General features: G+C 48.2%; 1 protein-coding gene across 4 annotated transcripts; it reads left to right on the top strand.

Annotated features, from left to right (window-relative positions):
* The first annotated feature begins 3,268 nt into the window (after positions 1-3,268).
* On the top strand, positions 3,269-15,499 carry LOC114848887 (filamin-A-interacting protein 1-like). 4 transcript variants are annotated; one of them, XM_029139771.3, is made up of 6 exons: positions 3,269-3,447; positions 7,789-8,083; positions 8,332-8,505; positions 8,591-8,769; positions 11,451-14,274; positions 14,797-15,499. In XM_029139771.3, exons 2-6 carry the CDS (start codon positions 7,796-7,798, stop codon positions 15,001-15,003), a joined length of 3,672 nt encoding a protein of 1,223 aa, XP_028995604.1. In that variant the 5' UTR covers positions 3,269-3,447; positions 7,789-7,795; the 3' UTR covers positions 15,004-15,499. The 4 variants fall into 4 exon arrangements, with proteins under 4 accessions (XP_028995604.1, XP_028995603.1, XP_055361890.1 ...); XM_029139770.3 differs by having other exon boundaries at positions 3,269-3,584; XM_055505915.1 differs by lacking the exon at positions 3,269-3,447 and adding an exon at positions 4,162-5,746 and having other exon boundaries at positions 5,832-8,083.
* Positions 15,500-15,649: the final 150 nt, after the last annotated feature.

The raw sequence follows: 15,649 nt of genomic DNA, 5'->3' as shown, positions 1-15,649 counted from the left end.
ACACATAAGCTTGGCTGTATTATGTAAACTAATTAGCCCAACTTAAAATAACAAGCTTCTTTATCATAATCTTGTGCAGAGATGAAAGTCACCGTCAAAGTGTTCTGTCATACTGAAAGATGCCCAGCTGTTGTTTTGAGTGGCCCCGGTGCCCTGGGGCCCCACACTGGGAGAATGAGATGGAAATACCCTCCCTTCATAGGGTTTGCCACACTTGTGACCTTGGGAGAATGAATCGGTTTCAAAGGAGGGGAGAATAACAATGGTAACGGTGCAGCGCACCGGACCACTCATTTATTAATAGATCATGAGAAGTACCAGACCCATGTTCAAGGGCTGCAGGCGCGTGGATGGGGGGTAATCAGTCCATGTTCTGGACTGATTAGATGTGACCTTCTCAAAACGTTGTATATAAAAATGGCATGTCAACCGCTTATTGGTCCAGCTCAGCTGGCTTTTGCAAACAGATCTGCTTTCATGACTACAATCGTTAAATATAATGATTACATTAGATTATTACATTTAATCAGTCCAATCATTAGCGTGTGGAGAACAAAACAAACCTAGAAAGTCTCTCATCTCTCCCCAAACTAGAGGAGGCAGCCCTCATGGGCATTACGCTGTATATGAACCTCGGACAAAAGTAAAACCATCTTTGTCCAACTCCAGAGTTTGTGTGCGATCAGCAAAAACAGGAAATGAAACATAAGTAATTAACATTTCTGAGACGGCAAGTCATCGTTATAACAGAAACATCTGAGGAAAACAAAGGCTGAAATACTTAAGACTATATAATTTCCAGGGCAATTTGGACTTTAGAAACAGCCTTACGTCAATAAACACGAAAACCACATGAGTTGAGATGTCCACAGTGTGTGTTCAACAATAGCTGCAGTTACGATGTTAATTCACAGTTGAGTCAGTATAATGTTCTGGTGTTTTACTGGATGTGTCACTGATGGTGTAACAAGTTCAAGAGAACCCAGAAAGTGAAACCAGATGTGTTGTGAACAACCGTTGAAATTACTTGGTTCGAGTATTTCCTATATCAACAGTAATGTTACGCTAAATGCAGCAATCTCAGCAATGTTGTGAATGTGCTTCAGGTATATTTTAAACTGAATCATAAGATTTAACATTAAATTCAGTAAGTCTTTGTCTCACTAGAAATGAGATGGATCAGGAATTCATTTAAGTGTTTTAATGGTAAAATCTGGTTTTAGAAATAATCTGAGCAGCACATTTTTAGAGTTAAACTGTACTATGAGCTCATTTTGACTCTTTTTATAAATACAAAATTCTGGACATCTATCATTTTAGACGAGACACTGTTTGGGAGTGAAAAATCCATCCCGTAATTAGACACACTTGTCTGTCAACCCTTTAAAACATCCTATGGTCCAGGACCACATGAAAGAAAGTGCAATATTTGAAGAGCGGGATTCCTGCGGTCCCTGTCGTGTTCCTGTGATGCATGTCTTGTGGTACGTTGTGGTACCGTGAGCTCTGCAGGCGCTTTTATGTCACTTATGTGCATTTAGTGTCTTGCGGCGCTGGCGTTATATAAGTACAGGTCTGGCGACGACTAGTGCTAAATAATGAGATCCTGTCAGTCACAGCTCAGGTAAAACACTCTCCCTGCTCCATTTCTTTGATGCTCCTCTATAACCTTCGTTCTTTTTGCACAACCTTATGTCATTTTCGACGGGTTGAACCATTTTCTCTGTTGTCTGAAAAGCCAGGAGAGCGGAGGTGCTGAGCTCGGGCTCTTGTCTTGCATGAACAGAGAAGTTGTTGCAGGCTACGTCACTTCCACTAATTAGACGTGAATGGTGCAGAATGTGTGGGAATATCAGCTGCATCACGCAACCCACACTCCCCCTGTGATTCATGGCCTCTGTCCTGTGGGCATTACATATACGGAGTTCAAATCACAACAATCCTCTTCGTCGCTGGATCCCCACCACATGACCTCACTCTGGGTGTGGGAGCCGTGGCAGTCAATCGAAATCCGCGTCTCACGACCTCGGCGAAATGCGGCTTCGCATCTGGGAGGAAGTCGATTTCGGACTCCAGGTCAAACAAAGTGCGGTGACGGACGGCGTTGGACGAAACGCGACGTCAGCCCACGCGCGAACCTACTCCTACATTACACATGCACTGCAGCAAAGGAGACTAGGCGAGGGAGTGAACGTGCATCTGGCTCAGTTCCTCTGTTTGCTTTGGTTTCCACCTAGAGATCCATCCGTCCGGTATCTCAACCACTTCTCCCGTCGTGGGATGTGCCGGTTCCAGGACCCTGTTCCCGTCTACGCCAGGATGGACCTTCACACCCAACCACATGTCTTGATGCCACATCCAGACGAGCTGAACTCATGAGTCGGCGCTTATGGTGACTTATAAACAAGATGAACATTAACCAGCGACAGATTGCAAAAACAAAGACGTCTGACCTCCAGGCTATTGTTTCACTGTTTGTTCACACCGGTCAAAGCTGGTTAAACATTCATTGTAGCGACGGAGCTCGGCAGACGTGTTGTAATGGTTCATGACATTTACCAAATAACGTTGCAATGTTCTGTTTGGCGACAGAAACCCACTGAATTCACTACAAAAGCCTTAAATGATGCCGTCACGAGTTCAGATTCACTGTCTATCAGGAAGCACTGGTCTAGATTTACCTGAACCAAACTGTTATTATTATGTTATGTTAATATTCCCACCGATGCCGTTTCCCGGCGTGGCTCAGCTGTCACCGAGGGTCAGTGCGGAGACTTAGCTCCCGCGCGGTCCAGCCAGAACATCTAGCATTGGGCTCGGCTCAGCTGCTAACAGTGGAGGGGTTAAATATAGACGCGGGCTTCAAGCGGCTGCGCCAGCTAAAATAAGGACAGAGAGGGACAACAGAGGAGGTGATCGAGTGAAAACGCTCCGGCTCCGGGACGGAGGGCATCACACGCCACCTCCATCCCCACACACACGCCGAGGATAACGAGGGAGGAAAATGATAGGTGTGTGTGAGAGTGCTATGCCGAGCAGAACAGGATAGGCTGTGGGAGGGAGGGGGGGGTGGGGGTGGGGGCACCGGGCTAGTTGTGCTCTCAGCCAGAGCCTTCCTGACCCCGAGAACTGTGAGAAGTGTGTGTGAGATCTGAAGAGAGAGAGAGAGGAGAAGAGACTGAGACGAGAGAGGAGAGAGAAGAGGAGAGCGGAGAGAGAGCGAGAGAGAGAGAGGGAGAGAGAGAGAGAGAGAGAGAGAGGGAGAGAGAGAGAGAGAGAGAGAGAGAGGGAGGGAGCGAGTGGAGCTGGAGATGGCTCCTGGCGCCACTCAGTAGCAGTCGCCACCACCGGGCCGCACACGCCGGAGGACTTTATAGTGGAGGCTCAGCCCCTTTTGAGCCGTTTTCCAGGATTAATCGCTCGAACCTGGCGACAACGCAACAGCAGGTGAGTCGGGATCCCGAGAAGCCTGGAACACAGTGAAGAGACCCGGTTGCAGGTGCCGAGGCTGAACCGGCATCGAGTTCGTGAAGGGTTGGGATAAATTCGCCCTCTTGGCTTCGTTTGAGCGTCGCTTGGGGATTGTGAGTGCAGCTTCTATTCATCATCTGTTCCACATGGATTTCCACATGTTGCATTAAGTGCTCGCCCACTGACAGCTGCTGTGTTAACTTTTAACGCCCGGTGCCACAATGCTTGTCTCACATCGCTGCGTGAATGGGGCCATTTAGCGCGATGCCCACACGTTCCGCAGACAACAGCGCGGCTCTGCGCACTGCGCGCCGCAAAACACGGGCCGCACACGCCCCCCCCTCGTCCGCTCCAGCTGCGGCACGCTGACATGTGGAGTGAATTCCTCGCTGCTGTATGATATTTGAGTGCGTGGCTCTTCTTCTTCTCTGCCGCCTTCATACAGAGATATGGCGCGCCGGCATTTTTGCGCGCCTTCCAGCTTGCGCCGTTTTCCCAACGGCGCACACGCACACCAGCCAAACCGCTCTCTCTCTTTAAAAGGACACGTTTTGTGAACTGCTATCGGTCCCCAGCTCGTAAAGCAACCGACCCAACTGTATATCAGCAGCGCGGTTAAACTGAAACCAACGCTGGCACGTTTGCCCGACGCGCTAATTGCGCCACCCGCTTACCTCATGACATTACTGCGCCTCTATGTCACTCGAGCGGTTGCCAGGACATCGTTTGGCCGCGAGGCGTTCTTTTATATGCTGCTCACGCAGCGAGAGGTCACTCGCTGCTTGCGCCGTGCAGTGCGCGTGCGCGTCCGTGTGTGTTTGTGTGTGCGCGCCGCGCAAACACAGATACTGCCCAGCGGGAGGCGGAGCCCACGTGCCTGGTGGGCCTCCACATCAGCTGTCACCCACACATGCTCCTCCGGTCCTGAATTCCAAAAATGCTCTTTAGACACATTTGGATATTTTGCAGAGCCGCGGCACCCGTGGGTTAAAAATAAGCCCACGAACGCCATAGCAACCCAGGATCTACTGAGGCTCATCCGAGACGCGGTGTTTAAGAAGATAGAGAAGTTAGTGTTTGTGTGTGTCAGGCTTCTTCAGCAGTGACGCACCACTGTGTTTTGTGGCCTGATCCACGGATTCCACAGAAACAGAGGCGCCCTCTCTGCTGGCGTTTGTGATGGGGGAGGGACTTAATCACGACTCCTCGCAGGCCCCGAAAGGCCTCGTTTGCCCAGTGACGTCACCCAATTGTAGACGGGAGTCCGTGTTTAACAGAAGCACAGATGAGACTTTCCAAATCTCGCACGCCGTCCGCAGACAGGCCCGTTTGAGCCGGTGCCGTCTTATTTTCTCCATCCATTTTTGCCGACTTCTCGCAAAATTGCGCTTCATTGTTTTTGCGATGGCTTGTTTTTGTCCTCGGAGACAAAAGGTAAACATTGGACAAAGAGCGGAGTCATGGCGTCAGCGGACAAACTCTCACCTGCCACACGTACAATGGTTTGCGGCGATGGGGATTGAGAAAACGGCGGTTGACCAAGAATCACATTATCATTCCAGGCAGTGGACGGTGGTTAAAGAAATGACTCAAACACTGCTCTTAAGGTGACAAACAATGCACTCACCCAGTGAGCAAACAGCTCCTTCTGTTCAAGTCTGAGTCAGTGTCAGTCAAAAAAATAATTGATATTTTTGCTTTAAAATTGTCTGATCTGACTGATCTTCCCCACAATATTTCTAACAATTCATTTTATGGAGGAAAATGTCTGACGTCGTAGTGTATCTGGGCCTGTTTCTATTCTTAGGGGAGCCTGAACCTGATCTCTTCCTTGATCGTCGTGCTGTAAATATGATTTACACCCGAGCCGCCGGTCTGGGAGGATCTCGATCGGTCCGATTTGGCCAAAAGCCGATCATTAATATTCACGTTTAGCAATATTCAGTGTTCATTTGGTGATGATGAGGAAGATGAGGTTGTTTGCGTTTGTTGGGGCTCCTGTGGATTCACACAGGGATCATAGTGCATCAAAGTGAATATTTAACCACCAGGTGAAGCAGCATAATCATAATCGTGCCATATAATAGGTGACAGATTCGGAGCAGCAGATTTTCCTCTGGCTGAAACCTTAGCTGCTGGAGCTACAGCTGCGGTGGAGAGACTCAGGTTAACGTGGCATCAGGAGAATACTACAGGATGAAACCCACCACCTATGCTGACATGTTACTCCGCGAGTTAGAGCAGCCGCGGGGTATTAATAGAAACCATCATCACAGTAAGTTTGGCCCATGAAAGTTCAATTTGGATGAAGCTCGTCTCGCTGACTTTTTATTTCCCTACGACTCTGCTGACCTGCGGAGGTGGAGCATCCGTGTCCCGGAACACACGTCTGGTGGACTTGACCCGGATCCTCGTTTCTCACCCTCACCCGTAGATTTGAATGACAGCTTTTGCCACTGCCTCCGCCTTCGGGCAAAGAGCACTTCCTGGTCTTTGTGTGCTCTTTAGCATGTCGCTAACATGCACGGTTGCTGTTGAGTGGCACAGGAAACCGAAGCGTTGAGGATTCGGTGTCTGCTCCTGCAGCACTTCAACATGTAACCAGGAGCCGGGCAGAGTCAAACCAGCAACCCCGCGGACCATAGACAGCCACAAAAAACTCATTTGAGGCTCAGTCGTTAAAAAATTAAGTAGTTAATCGCAAAATAGCAAACAAGTCCTGTAAAACTGTATTCTGATAGTGGACAAGAAGCAATTATCTGCTGTGATTAAATAAAGGTTAAAAACACTTGACACTTTATGCTAACACACATACAGTAGGTACTGTAATAGTCATGCAGTGAGTATTTGTGAGTCACTGACCAAAAATCTTTTTCACTTTTGGAGTGGAGGCACGTGCTTTGGTGGCGACTAAAAATACTATATGACAGCTGGAACTTTAGATTGATTTGAGGTCCCACTTTAAATTTAGGGCCAGGCCTCGATGGGGATCTCAGTGGGTATTAGTCCTTCCTGACGTATGAGACGGACAGTATGGATGTATGCAAAGCAAAGAATGTGTGCCGACGCTGTGGCAGCCTGGCACAGACCCCGGAGTCAGTGCTTTATTGTCTCCCAGCTCATTTTCCATAGAGACAACTGGGAATGTTGCATGCCGGACCGGAATGTGGCTCGGGAATCTCCATTTCACCACGATCAAGACCACGCTGACTAGTCTGGGTGGCTCAAACAGAGACACCCTCACCACAAACAACAAAGCATCATAAGTAGCAGTGATGACAGTGAGACTCTGATGGCTGTATTTTCATTGTTGTGTTCCCTCAGCTCTCAACACTTGTGCTCTTGGAGTGTTACGGTAGCTTCTCATGGCTACGGCCCAAACATTTAAAATAAATAGTTGAGTGCTTAACTCTGTGTCAAATAATATGGTCGCCTGTAGTCAGAAACTCCACGTCGGGGTCATTTGCAGCCGTGCTCATGTTTTGTGTGTCGCGTGCTCCGGTGGCGCCCACTTTAATGCCCTCTGCCCCTTGGGGCATCATTCAAGCTCCCTGGCACCGCGTGAATGGGGGGCAGGACCGGCCCGAGCGCTCGCTCCCGTACGACAGCGTTTCACTCCATGCGAGCAAGGTCGCAGCTGAAACTAATAGTAACGAGCATGAAAGGGGGCGCAGTTAATCTCCATTTACAAACCAGACCTCCTTGGAGCCAGCGTGCACCCGCTGAACTCCCAGAAGTCAGATAAGGAACGTATCTAAAGTGTTGGTTTGTTTCTGAGTCGTGTGCATTGCGCTACCTTGCATCATAGAAACAGGTAGCACTCAAAGACACTGGCTTCAATGATCATTAGAATTCACTGCTGAACCTTTAACCCTTTAAGACTTATTGGGGCTCCACTGCTGCTCTGACAGACTGCAGATTGTTTCCGTAAGATATGACAGATTCTTAATCATCAGAGGGAATTGATGAAATCTTGCTCATGATGTCTCAACACATGACTCACAATTCCTGGTGCTATGACATCACCGGGGAGCCGTGGAGGGGATTTTTGGGGGCCGGGTGTTATTAATAAGCTCTGCGGACGTCTTATCTGAAGCTCTCAAACACTCCACACTCGCTCAGTGTCGAGACTGTTGTCAGAGGCTCAACAGACACCGGCCCACCTTAACATGTCTGCAGCACATCGTGTACTGCACCGTGCATCACGCATCATGCGTCACGCATCATGCAAGGACTGATTGAAGAACAAGTCAGCGAGAAAAGTCGCTGTCAAGTAGAATTTTTACCACCAGTGTTTTCATCTGCTTCTTCATCAAGGTAGGAGATGAGGTCCAAAAGCAGCGGGGTGGAGGCCCCGGTCGACGGGGTTCTGGTGGTTTCACAGGGCGACCGTGACATCGGCCAAGAACAAGACGTGGGTCTAACCCTAAAGAGCCTGAAGACTAAAGTTCAGCAGAACGAGGGCGATGGAGAAGTGGAGGCAGAGGTGATCTCTGACAAGGAGAAGCTGCTGCTGGATTCCCCGGAGGCAGGAAAAAAAAGACAGGACGCCGTGGACCTGTCAAAGGACGACCTGCTGAAGCTGCTGGGAATCATGGAAGGAGAGGTTCAGGTGGGTTTCCCTCGCTTAACGCTGTGTACTGTGCTGTATATGAAGAAGACTGCAACTTCTTGCACAATAGCTACACCTAGTGGTTAAAAGTTGCAAGTTAACGCAAATGAGCAGATGAGTGAACATTAGATCCTGTGGCTCTGGTGCAGAAAACACACGGCTTGGAACAATGGCCCCCTCAGAGACTTATACACTCTTCACCAAGCTGTCAAATCCAGTATTATTTCTTGAATGTCATGTCATTTTAGGCCAGAGAGGACGTCATCTGCCTGCTAAGGTCCAAGCAGACTCTCCCAGAGGCTCTTGAGTCACGTTATGGGTCTGCGGGCCCTGTTTCGGCCCTCGAGGCCCTGCAGCGGGACGGCTTCATCGCTGGCTCCAAGCAGCCCGGCCACAGTGTCTACCAGAAGCCAATGGCCGAGGTCAGTAGGTAACTGCAGAGTGCAGCTTTGTGCCAATGTCAAAGACGCTGCAGCCATGCCAACCATGCGCCTGTGGCCTCGGCAGCTGGAGCATCTGCAGGAGAAGCACCGGGACACGTACCGGAGGATGCTGGGGCAGCTGCTGCTCGCCGAGAAGTGCCACCACCGCACGGTGCAGGAGCTGGACACGGAGAAGCGCAAACACGCCGACTACATGAACAAGAGCGACGACTTCACCAATCTCCTGGAGCAGGAGCGGGAAAGGTGAGGAGGAGGAGGAGTGGGGTGAAGGAGGGAGGGGACATGATAAGAAGCGAGAGACGGAGAATCTGTGCTGGTTCGGGGGAATGCGGGGTTCGAAGGGTTAAATGGGGCAACAGCACAATCATATGTGGAGGGCCTCACGAGCTGGTTTCTGGGAGCAGACATGCACTGAATGCACATCCGAGGGAGGCCCCCGGCAATTAAAGCGCTTGCAGATGGCCGCGTTTCATTGGCTGCTGCTTGATGGGAGAATGTGTTCGCCGCTCACTGTTGATTCTCACACTGCAACCCCGTACGCAGTGACTGCACCAACATATGGTCTGTCTGGAAAGACGCAGAACATCTGCAAGGTGTTCTCGGCCGGTCATCTGTAGCACAGACTAGATTTCACTTATAGGCTGCATTTCACGAACTGTCAAAACTTCAAAAACGTTTTCCAACACTATTTGCAGCGTTGACCCCTCAGAGGCGCCCGTTGCCTTCATTCATTGCATTTTCCTGCAGGACCGAGGGGAAAAAAAAGCTACGGAAGTAAATTATATTCAGGACAGCTGAACTGCTGGGAGCAGAGCTGCAGCACCAAGCGAGCAGCTCTGGGGATGTTTTTATCATGTCTGCTGAGTTTACCAACTTACTGTAGTTTAGTGTGTTTGCAACTTGGACCCAAAGATAAAACATTAATAAAGATCATTCAAAAACACACTGGGGGCAGCAAATGTAGGCTTTTGCTTGTGCTGCAAATCCTGTGGTCTGTAAATGCCCACTTTATTTCCACCCAATCCTCAGTTTGCATGTAAGAAAGAGGCGACCTCCTTCTTCTGCCAGGTAGTTTTCCAGCAGGTGCCTCGGATCATACGCAGGTCGACCTCAGTCACCTCACAGAGAGCACGAAGTGGGGGATCTCTGCTGGGTCTGGGTCTGTCAGCGCCCGAAGACCCCAGAAAACTGGACAGAGTACAATCACAGGGAGAGAGAATGAACAGAAACAGGTTCTAGCTGGAAAAGTAAGGCAATATAAACAAATAGACCGCAGTAAATGAATATAAATGAAGAGCAAAAAGTGCAGGACATGTCAGAAGTTAGAATATTCAAATTCTCGAGTAAACACAAAATAAAATATAATTGCATAATACACAATGTTTTCCCATATGGTACTATTATTACAGTGTGTTGTTTCACTTCCAGCCACTGATCCAATAGTTATTTCTTCCTTAGCTACAGAGTCTCACTAAGGCTAAACTGAACTTCCTTCATGACTTGAATAAGTGTCAAATGCCGCTGACATCACGACTTTGACCTTTGCGTGAAAGTAATTTTAGAGAGCCCAAGTCCGAGGGTGTCAATGACATCTGGCTGTGTTAAAGTGTGACTTTAACGCCGTGGACAGCTGCTTTGTACAGTAACATGGCACATTAATCCTACTTGGCCCACGACGGCTCCTGGTTATGTGATGGATATGCTGTTAGGGTTTCAAAATGAAGTCATTTGCAGATATTTATTTTTCTAGTTTGACATGTGAAAATAAATAGACTGATAAATATATGGATGCAGCTGAAAAGCTCTGGGCATAAAAACCTACTGTCGCTGTTCTCCCAGATCTTCTCCACCTCAGGGGACACATTGAACTCATCCCTATCTGGTTTCTTCATCACACGTACAGCAGAACTGCAGGGAACCTTATTTCAGTCCATTTCCCCTCAAGTGGAACAACAGAGGACATTTTTGTGCTCCGGGGCGAGATCAGAGGCAGCGAGTCTGCAGAGATAACATCCTGTGCAGCAATGAAAATTGCTCCATCTTTATTTTATTATAAACATTTGTTCAGTCATTGTTGAAGCGTTTAAACTTCCTGAATAAAAACTGTGTGAAGCTTGTGAAAGCATAAGGGGGCGGGGTGGGGGTTTTGCAAAAAACGCTTCTCTTGTCCTGTGGCAAAGGTCCCGCCCCCTTTACAGCGTCTACAGCCGAGCAGCACGCACACTGTCGTACACAAACGAGGGCCTTATATGGGTAAGGTGACATCACTCACCAGAGCTCCGGTGTTCCTGTATTTATTGACCTTTTGCCTGATAACATGCTTGGAATATCATGATGGAAGATCTGTAGGAAAGGAGGCCCCTCTTGATGGTTTTCCAGTAGTTTATTGGCAAAGCTATGTGTTTGGTAAGTTGGGGACTGATGTACAGTTTTGAGGTGCTACAGGTTTTATGTTCTGAGTGAAGCTCGGCGCCTATTGATTTGTTTCTTTGCCTTTGTTTTGTCTTTTGCAATGCAAAAATGAGTTTGAATAATGGATTCGTGTGTTGCTGGGAGTGTACCAGAGGACGATGCAGCTTTGCATTCATTCTGATTTGCATGCATTTTGTCGGAGCCGGAGATGAGAATGTGCATGAGCAGCATAGAAAGGAGCCGAGAGAAAAGGAGACCGCTTGCTGAGGGGCTGCTGAACTTTCACACGCAGTTTGTGTTCTTGGTTTTTATTCAGGGATTAAAAATACTGTAGCAGGAGTTTGGGAGAGTTGCAGTGTGAATATTTACTAATTATTCCTCTTGACCCTGTTGCTTGAGTCTTACAGTTCCTTTAGTTTTCTCTGTTTGTAACAATTAGAGAAAGTTACAAGTACAAGCATTTAAGCATCTACAATATAAAATATTGTGCTTTGTTCTTCCTCCTTATTTAGACTGAAGAGGCTGCTGGAGAACGAGAAAGCCTACCAGGTCAAAAAGGAGAAGGAGCACTCCAAACGTCTGGCCAAGGTGCGGGAGGAGCTGATCAAGCTGAAGTCCTTTGCCCTGATGTTGGTCAATGAGCGTCAGGAGCACCTCGAGCAAATGGACCAACAAAGCCGACAGATCCAGGAACTCAGCCAGCAGCTGCAGCAGCGGGACCAGGCCCTGACAGAAGCCAGGGAGCACGCGCTAGAGGACGGCGACAGGCTGCTGAGCCTAGAGGCTGAGCTCAAGGAGAAATCTGCCAAGCTCGCCCAACAACACGAGGAGATGAGCGCCAAACTGGCCACGATGGAGCTCCACAACCGTCAGCTCAACGGCAAGCTTTTGGGGTTCACGCACAAAGTGGAGGAACTGGAGGAGAACAACAGGGCTTTGAGGAAATCTGATGAAGAACTGCAGAATCTCAGGCAGAAAATCAGCATAGGGGAGTGTGGCAACTCCAACCTGATTGTTGAGCTGGAGAACTTACGGAAACGGGTGCTGGAGATGGAAGGAAAAGATGAAGAAATCACCAAGACTGAACATCAGTGTATGGAGCTTGTAAATAGACTACAAGAGGAAGACAGTAAAAGTAAAGACCTCAGGCTGGAGGTGGAGAGGCTCCAGAGAAGAATGGTTGCGTTAGAAAACCTCGAGGGTGAGTTCAGCACCAGCAAATCTGAGTGTGAACTGCTACACACTGCTTTAGATAGAGAAAAGGGCCTCACGAAAGAGCTCTCAGACGAAGTGGTGTCACTCAGGATTCGTATGAAAGAGCTTGAGTCTTCGGAAATCAAGCTGGAAAAGTCCGAGTTGAGCCTGAAGGACGACCTGAGCAAGCTGAAGTCGCTGACGGTTGCTTTAATGGAAGAGCGAAAGATTCTCATCGAAAGATTAAAGGTAGATGAAAAGACTAGGGAGGATTTGAATAGGATGGTCAAAGTTGAGCAGAGTAAGGTTATGGAGGTGACTGAGAAACTGATAGAAGAAAGCAAAAAGCTCTTGAAGTTGAAATCGGAGATGGAAACCAAAGTAGAAAGTCTGACTTCAGAAAAAGCAGAGCTGAACTCCAAGCTGGTCTATGAAATAGGTAAAAGTAGCGACCTTAATTCCATAGTCAGTCAAATGAAAAAGAGATTGGATGGGTTAGAGCAGGCGGAGAAGCCATCTGTGAAGAATTCGGTCAAAAGTGAACTGGGACGAACGCCTGAGCCCATAAGAAGAGAAGACAACAAAATCAAAGAGCTGACGTTTGAAATCGAGCGCCTGAAAAATCGCCTCGAACAGCTTGAAGTGGTCGAGGGAGACCTGATTAAGACCGAGGATCAGTACGGCGTGCTGGAGAAAAGGTTCATGACGGAACAGGACAAGGCCAACATTCTTTCCCAGCAGGTGGAGGAAATGAGGACTCAGATAGCGCGGAACAAAGCCATCGAGAAAGGAGAGGAGCAAAGCCAGGAAGGAGACCTCCGGCGACGTTGCAAGAGGGAGGAGGCCAAGACGCGGGAACTGCAAGCCGACATCATGGCACTCAAGGAGAAGATCCACGAACTGATGCACAAAGAAGATCTGCTGTCTCAGCTCCAGGTGGACTACTCCGTCCTACAGCAGAGGTTCCTGGAGGAGGAGGAGAAAGCCAAGAACATGGGCACTGAAGTCTTTCATCTCACCCAAGAGCTGGAGGTAGCGAAGCGCCATAGTCGAGCGCTGAGGCCCAGCTTGAATGGGAGGAGAATGGTGGACGTGGCCGTGGCGTCCACGGGGGTGCAGACGGAGGCCGTGTCCGCCGGGCCGGCGGAGGAGGACACGCCGGCCGTCTTCATCAGGAAGTCCGTTCAAGAGGAAAATCACATCATGAGCAACCTCAGGCAGCGGTGCCTCAAAAAGCCCACGGTTGAGCGTTCGCCTTCGTCGAGCAGCGACCTGGGTTTGAAAAAGTCCTGGATTCCCTGGATGAAGAAGAAAGAGCACATTCCTCAGGAGGCCAACTTGGAAAAGCCGCTGCAAGTCAATGGAGATCACTTGCCCTCCCACCTGGCTGTGTCTCCGAAGCAGCCTTTACACATTAGGGTAACCCCAGACCACCACAACAACTTGGCCACGCTAGAGATCAGCGGCCCCACCGCGGAGGATGCTTTTTCCAGCTCAGCTCCCCTTAGCCCCAACCCCTCCCATCCAAAATCCAGAATCACAATCATTCCCACTTACTCCGCTCCCACTGCCAGGAGAAAGCCCACCAGCGGACCTCACGGCCCTGAAAGAGCCAAGTCTCCGCTCACCATCACCGCTGTATCCAGAGCCAAGTCTCCTGTCACCATCACAACTGTATCCAGGGCCAAGTCTCCAGAGAGCAGCCGAACGCCCTCCCTGGGAAGGCCCCTGTCCCCTGTCTCTATCATCAGCACTGCCACAGTGCCGCAAACGTCTGCCTCCCCGGAGCCACAGGAGATGACCATGGGCCGGGCGGTTTTCCGGGTGACTCCCGAGAAGCAGATGGTTCCGATGCCCATACGCAAGGGCCACAGCAACACTAGCATCATCACCACCACCACCACCACCAGCAGCGAGGACAAGATCCATATTCATCTGGGAAACAGCATCGCTCCAAAGATGGTGGTCAGGCCGGTGACTGCCGTGACAGAAAGCAAAGAATTGACCCTATCGACGGGGACCGTCCTGCGTTCCCCTCGCCAAATCACCACTACAGCCACCAGGAGCACGCAGAGCAAGGTCATGAGCAGTATCACCATATCCCCGGTCACATCGGCGTCTCCCAAACCCACACAAAGCACGGTGAGTCCTGAATCAAGGTTCTGTGTCATTTATGTGTCGAAAAAGGTTTTCAAACTTTACAAAAGCACCCGGACAGTAAAGGATGATGAAACAACCCAGTGTTGGCATGTCAGTGGACCCTATAATATGCTCTTTGTGGATTGGGTGGATGGCGTGACAGCAATGCTCAGGCATCAGAACAGCAGAACTAATGATGTGGCTGTTTGCCATCCTTTTACAGCCATGTTGTAATTCATAGTTGGTGCAGTGTTTACATTTACAAACATTCGAGGTTCAAAACCTCCTGCCTGACACAGAGCACACGGGAACCCCGGCTTGATGCGTGCTCGCCCACTGTGCTAGAAGTAAAAAAAGAAAAGAACCTGGGTCAGTTACTGCATGCTGTTTGGAAATTTTTGCTTTTTTTCTAGGCCTTTTTTTTAAATGTCGTCCCATTAATGTTACACTCAAGTTTTTTCTTGTTGTTATTGTCTGTACTCTCTCTCTCTCTCTCTCTCTCTCTCTCTCTCTATTGTGAAACAGACCGGGCACGATGCCCAGCCACCTCGCACAGGGCTGACCCGCATCCCAATGTCCAAAAGCCTGAAGACAGGAAAGGCTGTGCTGGGATCACTGGGGATCTCGACTGGAGTGAAGCTAGAGTCACGAACTGAAACACAGTCTATGAGGATAGAAGTGAAGAAGTCCACTGTGAACAGCAATATTTTACATAATGGAGGAAAACTATGACTGACATAATCCTAGCAACAAAATATTATACTTCTGAGGGATAATGACCTACAATGAGAAATAAGAGCTCTGTACAACTCACTATTTTGCAATTGAACAAGCCATTTATGTTTTTTTACTTGTGTTTCTGTCTGAAAAAATGTTGTTACAATTACTTTTCAGCTCCTGATATATTATTATTATTATTATTATTAGTAGTAGTAGTATTAACAATAACAACAATAATAATAATAATAATAATAATAATAATAATAATAATAATAATAATAATAATAATAATAATAATAATAATAATAATAATAATAATATCATCATCATCATCGTCATTAGACTGGTTATTTAATTGATCTGTTTATTGCTTGAAGTGGTTGGTTCACATAGATTATCATGTAATGACATATGCTTTTATGTCATTTATGTTTGTTATATTATTATAATATTTTAAATAAAGGGCAATGTGACATGTTTATGTATAAAAAATACAAACTAAATGTAGTAGTTTGCTTTTATAAATTTAAAATATTATATGTTATTTTATATTGTAATATAATGTTATATAGCAATATATCAAGCAATATATCAGCTGTTAAAAGGGCGTCTTCCTCGTCTGCGATGACGTCACGGTTCCGTCCTGTCTCCTATTGGC

Source organism: Betta splendens, chromosome 22 (genome assembly GCF_900634795.4).
Source record: "Betta splendens chromosome 22, fBetSpl5.4, whole genome shotgun sequence".
NCBI lineage: Eukaryota > Metazoa > Chordata > Actinopteri > Anabantiformes > Osphronemidae > Betta > Betta splendens.
Note: the sequence above shows the minus strand (reverse complement) of the source record. Positions and strands in the feature narration are given on the sequence as shown.

Coding starts and splice junctions, on each gene's coding strand:
- LOC114848887 (XM_029139771.3), top strand. CDS start 7,796: ATGAGGTCCAAAAGCAGCGGGGTGGAGGCCCCGGTCGACGGGGTTCTG. Junction 8,084..8,331: donor TCATGGAAGGAGAGGTTCAG/GTGGGTTTCCCT, acceptor ATGTCATTTTAG/GCCAGAGAGGACGTCATCTG. Junction 14,275..14,796: donor CCAAACCCACACAAAGCACG/GTGAGTCCTGAA, acceptor ATTGTGAAACAG/ACCGGGCACGATGCCCAGCC.